Raw genomic sequence first — 10070 nt, 5'->3', positions numbered from 1 at the left:
TCAGCTAATCAAATAAGGAAAACCAGTTTGACCGGAAAGCTTTACAAGAGTAAGCATAAATCTCATTTGCTGAAGTTAACGCTTTCAAAGGTGCAGAAAATTTTCCATTTTATATTGACCAAAAAGCTCTCCAAGAGTATGCATAAACCTGATTTGCTCAAGTATTATAAACTTCAAAGGCACAGAAAATTTTCTATTGCAACATAAAACTGATACTCACAGCTTTTTCCACCCAAGGAGGAATTCACTATATTTCTACAGATTTTCTTCTGTAGAAATTTCCGTCAACCGTGCTATAATATCTCCCTCTTTAATTTTGTTAAAAAGGCACTTCTGACACCTTAGTACGTGGCACGTCAAGATCAGTTGTTACGAATATGAAGACAACATAAATCTCAAGAACATATATAAAAAAACACGGCATACCTGGATTTTGGATGCCCTTTCTCTGTCTGAATCAGAGAGTTGAAAACTAAATTTTGGTTTAGAAGCAGGGCAGTAATAATCCCAGATTGTTGAAGCAGAATAAATAGGTTAGGAAAGTTGATTAGACCTTAAAATGGGCGTTGTGATGGACCCAAGCATCACATCGCACCTGATAGCAAGGCATCTGAAAACAACATGAGAAGAGCAAAAGCAGTGGTAGAAATTAGATAATAATGAGAGAAGCAAAATTAAAATTGAAATGAGAGCAGTAGACATAAACTTACAAATGCATTTGAACCTCACCTTCAAACAAACAAAACCCTGGACTAGATAGCAACAGACAAATACAAGACATAGAAGCACATACACATACGCACATAGACACAAACAAAAACATCACAGAAACAAAGCACATAAACAGAGGCACATACATAAACACAAATAGATAAACACCAAGACAAAGCACAGAGACAAACACAGAGACAAACACAGAGACAAAATAGAAACTGAAACAAACCCTTCCTTTTTATATCGCTCAAATAAATCCATATTGAAGTTGGATTTGTGCTACTCTAACGTTTACTTTCAGTTTCACGTCACTTTCAACTCATATTTCATTAATTAATCCGTTGGATTTGTTTTACGTTTTTTTTTTAATATCCCACTTTCAGTTATAGCTCATAAATGTATGTGGCGCTTCATTATTATGTCACGTGTTTAGAATATCTCCAAAATCTTTGACAAAAAACAAATATCTCCAAAATAGGAAAATGTTAGAATATCTCCAAAATGTTAAATTGTGAAAGCCGATGTAATATTAAAAATGTATAAGCTATTTTTAATAAATTAAGTAGATTGCTTATTTAACTAGTTTTATCGGTTAAAATATAAGCCGGTAGCTCATATTATTAGACAAAAATATATTTAATTTTTGTAATATTTTGTCCTTTTTCTGTATTATTCATAGTAAAATACACATTCTTCAAAATTTACTTAATCAACATTAGAGAGAAAAAAACATATCCAAATATTCAAATATTGGTTTGAAATATAATTTATTTAGATATATGTATTACGTTTATTTGCTTGCCAAACAGATTTTACATTGGCGAATTCCAAACTTTATAATTGTGTAAAAAAAAAACATATGGAGGGAATGTATTGTTTATATATGTGTAGAAAAGGTTTAAAATTTTGGACTATATTTGTGTTTGTCACTGCCTATAAACGATCGGATTTTTTTGGCATAGCATCATAAATTTTCTTTATAAATGTTTATTTTTAATATACTATGAATATATTATAATGGGATGAGAATAATTCATCTGGTTATAATTGATAAATAAAATAACATTTATTTTATAAAAATAAAGCTAAATAATCTTAAAAATTAGCTACATCATAATTAAATAAATTAATTTGATAACTAAAAGTGTTATTCTTTCCATCTCAAATTGATATACAATTTTAGGACAAATACAATAATTTAGAACTTAAATTTCTTTAAGTAAAATGATTTTATAGAACTCTTATGTGATTGTCCTTATTTATTGTAGTATTTATCTTTATATTTTTATAAATTTTTGTTGACTTCTCAAATCATTATACTAATAAATTAATAAACTAATTACTTGAGTGCTTATAATTTGAGATTAAAAAATTAAAATAGTGCCTATCAATTTGGGACAGAGAGAGCATATCACAGCTCAGTTAAAAGATTCATTTCCAAATAACACTTTATTCAGTTTATAATATTTTATCACATTTGACTATGTCACATATAGATTAAGAAAATAACAGATATGTCTTCATTTATAATATGTCTTAATCTATATACATTTTTATTGATTTTTTATATTAATTACTACTCCCTCTGTTTTTATTTAGTTGTCCATTTAGCCAAAATTGTACATATTAAGATAGTGGGTGTTAAAACTCATATGTTGCAAAAAATATCAAATTTTCTCTCTCTTGTTTTTTCCTCTGAAAAGTGATTTATTGTCATCTGACAATTTTGCTGTCTTGTCGGTGGTGTTGACAAGTGGGTTTGTTTAAGGTTATTAGTTGCTGTTGTTTATTCATTAAGTTTATTTATTTGTTGCGTGTGAAGTGATTGGCTATTTTTCCAAGGTTGGTGTTTGGTGAAAAGCTGAGTGGATTATAGCTGGACCAGTACATGTAAAGTAGAGTGCATGCAAACTCCTGTGTTGAATTTTTATTTATGTTTGCCCTAATTTGTTCCTTTGGTTCTGCTACTTTATGGCATCGTCAAGTTTGACTAAAGTGTATTCTCGCACGGTGATCGCGGAGGAGGAGGATGAAGGGTTGGATGTGGCGGAGGTGGGGGAAGGAATAGTGGAGGAGGGCCTTGAGTGGTGTTTGGTGGGTCGGCTGTTGCAAAAAAATTTTGTTAATTTTGAAATACTGAAACAGATTTTTGCTGGAGTGTGGAAGCCGGTTCATAAAGTGTCTATAGAAATGCTGGAATCGAATTTATTCTTGTTCAAGTTTTATCATGAAATGGATATGAAGAGGGTAGTGGATGATGGCCCGTGGACATTTGAACAAAATTTGTTGATTACCAAGCGGTTGGTGATTCTGAGTTTTCTCTATGGTTTGCGGATTTTTGGATCAATGTTCTAGATGTTGCGTTAGGGTATGCAACGGAGAAGATTGGGGAGAATATTGGTAATTTTGTAGGTCGTTTTGTGGCCTGTGATCTGAATCCGGTCAAGGGAACAGGGACGAAATCTTTTCGTATTCGGGCGAGTTTGGATGTGAGGAAATCGCTGAAGCGGAGGATGAAATTGAGAAGAGGCGGGGGTAAGTGGAGCTGGATTAATTTTCAGTATGAACGTATGCCAATTTTTTGTTTTTGCTGTGGATTTATTGGCCATTCGGAGAAATTTTGTGCGATATATTTTTAGAATCCTGTTCCAAAGGAGTTCTTACCGTATGGGACATGCATGAGGGTGGAAAATAGAAAACCAAGGGTTAATACTGGTGATCAGTGGCTACGTCCGACGAGTCCTTCTAGGGTTACTTACGAAGATGATGATGTTGAGGTGGAGGATTTGAATGGTAGGTTGGAGGAAAATCTGGTCATTACAAATCACAATATAGATTTGAATTTGAATACGAGTAAAGGAAGAAGGAAAGTGGGTCAGACTAGTGATTCTAGCTCCCTGATTGCGGGAAAGAATCTAAATTCAAATTATCTAACAGATTTGAGTTTGGCTGGAAAGATATTAGGAGAGGGGGATGAGTTGACTTTGGACTCTAAAAGGAAAAGACTTGAAGCTGGGCTTGCTGAGGGGTTTGGAGGTATTGGGCCGGATTTTCAGAAGGAAGCTATGATTATCGACCCAAAAAGTTCTTGTCCGGTGGGCTCTAGGTTCCAGGCCCGCCAAGAACAACGAGTATTTTAGCTTGGAATTGTCGTGGTTTAGCCAATCCACGTGCAATTCGACTATTGAAAAATTTGGCAAGAACAAAGAATCCTTGTTTTATTTTCTTAAGTGAAACTATGATTACTTCTGTTCGGGTGGTTGCTCTGAAGGCAGCTTTGGAGTATGATGGTTTTTTTTTTCAGTTGATAGTGTGGGGCGTAGTGGTGGTTTGGTTTTGTTCTGGAAAGGGAGTTTTGATGTTGAGATTATAAGCTCTTGTGCTAGTTTTATTGATGTGGTAGTGTCTAATGGTGAAGGTGGTAGGTGGAGATTGACGGGTTATTATGGTTTTCCTGAAAGACATCGGCGAAGAGATTCTTGGCAGCTTTTGAAAGATCTTAGCAGCCAATCTCATCTTCCTTGGTGTATTCTTGGGGATTTCAATGATTTACTTTGTAGAGATGAGAAGCGAGGAGGTCGTGGTCAGCCAATGTGGATGATCAATGGTTTTCGAGAGACAATTCTAGAGTGTGGCTTGATTGATATTGGTGCGAAAGGTCATAAATTTACGTGGGAGAGGGGTCGTGGTACTAATGGGTGGATTGAGGAACGGTTGGATAGAGTTTTATGTAACAATGACTGGAAGGAGATGTTTTCTTCAGCTGAAGTTTGCAATTTGAGTGTATCGACATCAGACCATAAACCTATCTTAACTACCCTGGCGAGAAGGTTGAACTGTAGGATGAAAAAGCGGTTCAAGTTTGAAAACATTTGGTTACCAAAGGATGAGTGTCACGACCCAATCTCATGGGCCGAGACCGGCGCTAGGGAATGGGAGTGGTTGCTCCGAAACCCGTAGCAAGCCTAAAAACGTAAAATAATTTTTCGCGAATATAAACGCCATGCATGACATACATAAACACGTGTCATGCAGAATCATACATGCCAGGCATACATGTCCTCTGGCAGTCACAATATAAATAACGCAGCAAGCGTAAAACGTTTAAAACTTTAAAACGTTAAAGTTATATTTACAGAAATCTATATATACAAGCTGACTTGTAAAATAGTTATCTGCTGCAGTTCTAAGAGTAAAGTACTGTTTCTTTACATACTAAAAAATACAGACTTCTGGAAGTAGGATAGAAGTCCGTTGCTTCAAAGCGTCTTTATCCTGAAAGGAAATCTGTGAGGGGTCAGTATATTGGGATATACTAAGTGAGTTCATACATTTACTAATAAGTATACAATAAAAACATAAAACGATATCCATCATATGCAGCCAAGTACGGGATCCGACTGAAACCTTAATCCTCAAACATACTAATAATCAATCGAACATCCCAATCATAAATATCAATTGCGAGTCCAACTCGCTGGTGGCCCAGCCACTAGATACGGGGACTCCAGACTACACCGTAGCCGAGTGCTCACTCGTATCAAAATCATATACCCAATCGTAAATTTCATATTCATCATCAGCTCCCAGCTGAGTCACATCAAAACTGGTGATCACGCAGTCCTATTGTCGCCCAATAGGTAGCACGTTCCATCGGATCAATACTGGTTTCAAATCAAGCATATGCATTTCATAAAAAGAATTTGCATTGCAATCATGCAAAACAAACATAAAGCAATATAAAATATTTGCTTAAGTAAATACTTTAAAAGCAAATCGTATAAACTCACAGAAAACGCTTATCCAAAAATACGTCGGGGCTTTAGAACGTCAAGCTTCCCGAACTACTGGTCCAGCTGCTTCTTGCCTCGCCGGATCTAAAATAATTTTAAAAACATTTGACTTGTATTAGAATCATATTCTAAGATTGACTCTAGACTCAAGACTCGACACACTGCATTTTTATTAATCGTCGTGCTTCTCACGCATATCCCGTTAAACGATATCAAACTCGTTTACGGATCGTAAATCACTTCTAATTCAATTCCCGTTTAAGCTCATTAGGTTAACTATTCACATTAATCGATTAACTACTATTCGATTTCCGTTTCAATACGCGAATTCAATTAATTCAATCGAGGTACGAAGAATCGGGGTGCGAGAATCGTAAGGTACATGTTCGTGCAGGGGGGTACACGATCGTGCACCTTGATGGTACACGTTCGTGTACTTTGGTACACGGTCGTGTACCATGTATTGGTACACGTTCGTGTACTTTTGTACACGTTCGTGTACCATTGATGGTACACGTTCGTGTACCACAAGTGCACGATGCACGATCCCCCGGAATCTATTTCCGGGGTTTCCGACCTGCTATATACGTAAAACGCTCCAAACTCAACCAAAACGCGTATTCTAAGCTCAAAACGATATATATCAATCCTATACTCGATAAAACGATAAAATCGTTTCGTGGCCTAAAACTTTGAATCGATATAACTCAAAATATATTCGTTTAAACGATAAAACGTCAAGCTTACCGTGATTCGCCTCGTGAATACGATCAATTCGAGCTATTAAACGTCAAAAACGGACGAGAAACGGAAACCGCGCGACGGAACGTAATCATTCACCGTTTTTGATCGAGAGAAATGAAATAATGAAGGTTCTGTAACCTTCGTAAGGAAGGTTTAATATATATATATATATATATATATACAATCCGGCTAATTTGCACTTTGGTCCTTGAAACTTTTCAAAAGTTTCAATTTAGTCCAAAACCTATCCGCGTCCAAATTTTAAACAGTCTCCGATCGACTTCAAACTTTTACCATAAATACTATAAATTATTTCGCGGACTTTGGCGAAATAAAATCCGTCACGGGATTTATAATTTATTTTATATTAATTTTCAAAGTTAAATCCTCAAATTCCGCTAATTGACTTATTAAAATTTATTCAAGATTCCTGATACAATTAAATTAAATTATCCTTAATTTAATTTATCGGAAATCACGACACGTGGCACAACTTAATTACCTTAAAATATTTTGGGGTATTACAATGAGTGTCGAGCTGTTGTGGTTAGGAGTTGGGGTGGTTTGCCGGGTGACAGCCTTTCAGTGTGTATCAGTAAGACCTCGAAGGCGTTAGAGAGTTGGAGTGGAAACAGGTTGCCTAATTTTTCTAAGATGATTGAGGCGAAAAAATTGCAAATTGACAGGCTTCAGGGTAGACGAGATGAGAATAGCATGAACAACTATATTCAAAGTACCGAGGAATTGCATAGTTTGTTGGAGGAGGAGGAGGAGGAAACCTATTGGAGACAGCGCGCCAAAAGTTTTTGGATGAAAGCAGGTGATTCAAATTCCAAATTTTTTCATTCAGCGGCTTCGGTAAGGAAACGCAGAAATAGGTTGTTAAAGCTGAGAGATGATGATGGTAACTGGAAACATTCGGAGGAGGAGATAAACGATACTTTGAGGAAGTATTTTGTCAATTTATTTGTTGGTAATGGTAGTAATCCGGAGTTGGTTGAGTTCGATGTTGATAATACTGTTACTGATGATCAAAATGAGAGTCTTGTGCAGCCTATTACGGAAGAGGAAGTTCGGAGAGCGGCTTTTAGCATGCATAATGAAAAGGCTCCGGGACCGGACGGTCTTAATCCAGCTTTTTACAAGCGGTATTGGAGCATAGTAGGGGCTGATGTAGTTTTGATGTGCATGAAGTTTATGGAGACGGGAAAACTAGAAGTTGGCCTGAATGATACTTGTATTACTTTAATTCCTAAAAGTAATGATCCTGAATTTGTAACAGATTTGCGTCCCATTTCGCTTTGTAATGTTGCTTATAAGATCTTGTCAAAAGTGCTTGCAAACAGAATGAAACACTTGATGCCTTGTATTATTTCGGATACCCAAAGTGCTTTCGTTGAAGGTAGGCTTATAACGGATAATTTCTTAGTGGCCTATGAGATTGGGCATTTTTTGAAAAGAAAGCGGAGAGGCAAGTTAGGCGTGGCGGCTTTAAAAATAGATATGAGTAAGGCATATGATCGCTTTGAGTGGGGTTTCGTGAGAATTATGTTGCTGAAAATGGGGTTTACCATTCGATGGGTAGATTTATTGATTGAGTGTGTTTCCACGGTTTGGTATGTTGCAATTGGTGATAGTTTTAGTGGAGATCCGATAGTGCCTATTAGAGGGCTTCGGCAGGGAGATCCCTTATCGCCATATCTCTTCACTGTTTGCGCTGAGGGGCTGAGTAGACTGTTAGCTATGGAGGAGAGGAGGGGTCGATTACATGGTGTTTCAATTTGTAGGGGATCGCCCGCAGTGAGTCATTTACTGTTCGCAGATGATTGTTATTTCTTTTTTAGAGCCTCCAATGAAGAAGCGGAGGTTATTAAGTCTGTTCTTGGTTCCTATGAGAGCATGTCCGGGAAAAAAGTTAATCTTCATAAGACTAGTATTCTGTTGAGTAGGAATGTGGTGGAGGAGTTGAAGTGTGGTATCTGTGAGGTTCTTGGAGTAGTGGAAGTTGATAACCACGGGAAGTATTTAGGTTTGCCATCGCTAGTGGGGAGAAATAAGCGGGAAATTTTTAATTTTATTAAAGATAAGGTGTGGCATAGAGTGAAAGGGTGGAGTTCAAAGGCGTTGTCGAGAGGGGGTAAAGAGATTTTACTAAAAACGGTGGCTCAATCAATCCCCAATTATGTTATGAACGTTTTTCTTATTCCGCTTGATTTATGTGGTGAATTAGAACGGATGATGAACTCTTTTTGGTGGGGAAGAAATAGAGAGGAGAAAAAAGGTATTTGTTGGGCGAGTTGGGATAGGCTTTGTAAGACTAAAAAGTTTGGAGGCATGGGTTTTAAGAAAATTCATGACTTTAATATTGCCATGTTGAGTAGGCAAGCTTGGAGACTTATTAATAATGGTAATTGCTTGATGAGTAAAGTCTTCAAAGCGAAGTATTTTCCTTATTCTAGTTTCTTGCAAGCGAAGTTAGGATCAAATCCTAGCTACGTTTGGAGAAGTATTTGGTCGACTCAAAAGGTGATGGTTGAGGGTGTTCGAGTTTGTATTGGAGATGGTCATAATACCGAGGTTTGGAAAGATCCATGGATTTTAAATGAAGAGTCTGGTTATTTAGAGACAAACGCTTTACCACACTTGGAAGGGTGCAAGGTTTGGCAACTCTTTCAGAGTGATAAAAAGGCATGGGATGAAGAGATTCTTGGGGATTTGTTTTTTGTTTCTGATCAGATGAGCATTAAGTCTATTCCGCTGAGTGTTAGAGATAGACAGGACAGCTGGGTGTGGATTTTTGATAAGAAGAAGCGGTTCTCAGTGAAGAGTGTTTATAGACGGCTTCGAGGCGAAGTGGAAGCGGACTATCCTGTTAGCAATGATTTTAACTGGAATATTTTATGGAATTTACAGGTTCCATTACACGTTCGAAGTTTCATTTGGAGAGTTGCGTCTGGTTTTCTGCCGACAGTAGATGCTCTTGCAAGGAAGTGTGTATTCGTTAATAGCGTGTGCCAAGTTTGCTGTGGGTATAATGAATCTGTTGAACATCTTTTGTTTCAATGTGAATATGCTGTCAAGTGTTGGAGTCTTGTGAAGATTCATGGTTTGGTAGGGAAAGAGCTGAGCATTAAGGTGTGGTGCCGGATGTGGCTGGAAGATTTGAGAAAGGAGGAGAAAGAGTTGGTGGCGATGGTTTGTTGGCGGATTTGGCTTAATAGAAATAATGTGGTATGGGGTAAAGCTGGTTTAGAGACTGCAGATTTAGTTAATATGGCAAGCCAACAGCTCTGTTCCTGGAAAAGAGCTCGTAAGGAAGTTGATGACTGTGTGGATGTCTTGGGCGAAAATGGTGATGGTCTTGTAGTGTGGAAATGTCCGGCGGAGAGGTGTCTGAAAGCAAACGTAGATGCTGCGATTTTTTCAAGCTTAAACAGTGCAGCTATAGGAGTAGTGGTTCGAGATGATAGGGGAGATATTATCCGTGCTAGACAAGTAAAATTTGTGGGTAAATTCGATCCAAGGACAGATGAATTGATGGGGATTAGGGAAGCTTTGAGTTGGCTTAAAGGGTGGGAAAATGTCACGGTGGAGTCCGACGCGATGGATGTTATTCTTGATATTCGAAATCCGAGTAGAGTACCCGGAGATCTACTAGTCGAGGATTGTGTTTTTTTAGCAAAACAGTTACCTAATGTTTCTTTTGTTTATGTAAGGCGATCTGCGAATCAAGCGGCCCATTTATTGGCCCGGAATGCTTGTTCCTTGTCAGGTTATCGGGATTGGTTTTCGAACTATCCGAAATTCTTACTTCTGTAA

General features: G+C 37.4%; 1 protein-coding gene across 1 annotated transcript; it reads left to right on the top strand.

Moving 5' to 3' along the window:
• Nucleotides 1-2685: 2685 nt before the first annotated feature.
• On the top strand, nt 2686-10070 carry LOC126668598 (uncharacterized). Its single transcript, XM_050361788.1, has 6 exons — nt 2686-2808; nt 2860-3040; nt 3082-3203; nt 3354-3798; nt 4019-4574; nt 6803-10070. The coding sequence occupies exons 1-6, from the start codon at nt 2686-2688 to the stop codon at nt 10068-10070; spliced, it is 4695 nt and encodes a 1564-aa protein (XP_050217745.1).

The sequence above is a fragment of the Mercurialis annua genome, linkage group LG2 (assembly GCF_937616625.2).
Source record: "Mercurialis annua linkage group LG2, ddMerAnnu1.2, whole genome shotgun sequence".
Classification (NCBI taxonomy): Eukaryota; Viridiplantae; Streptophyta; class Magnoliopsida; order Malpighiales; family Euphorbiaceae; genus Mercurialis; species Mercurialis annua.
The sequence above is the reverse complement of the archived record's forward strand: the minus strand, read 5'-3'. Positions and strand labels throughout refer to the sequence as shown.

Coding starts and splice junctions, on each gene's coding strand:
- LOC126668598 (XM_050361788.1), top strand. CDS start 2,686: ATGGCATCGTCAAGTTTGACTAAAGTGTATTCTCGCACGGTGATCGCG. Junction 2,809..2,859: donor AGGGCCTTGAGTGGTGTTTG/GTGGGTCGGCTG, acceptor ATACTGAAACAG/ATTTTTGCTGGAGTGTGGAA. Junction 3,041..3,081: donor GATTCTGAGTTTTCTCTATG/GTTTGCGGATTT, acceptor ATGTTGCGTTAG/GGTATGCAACGGAGAAGATT.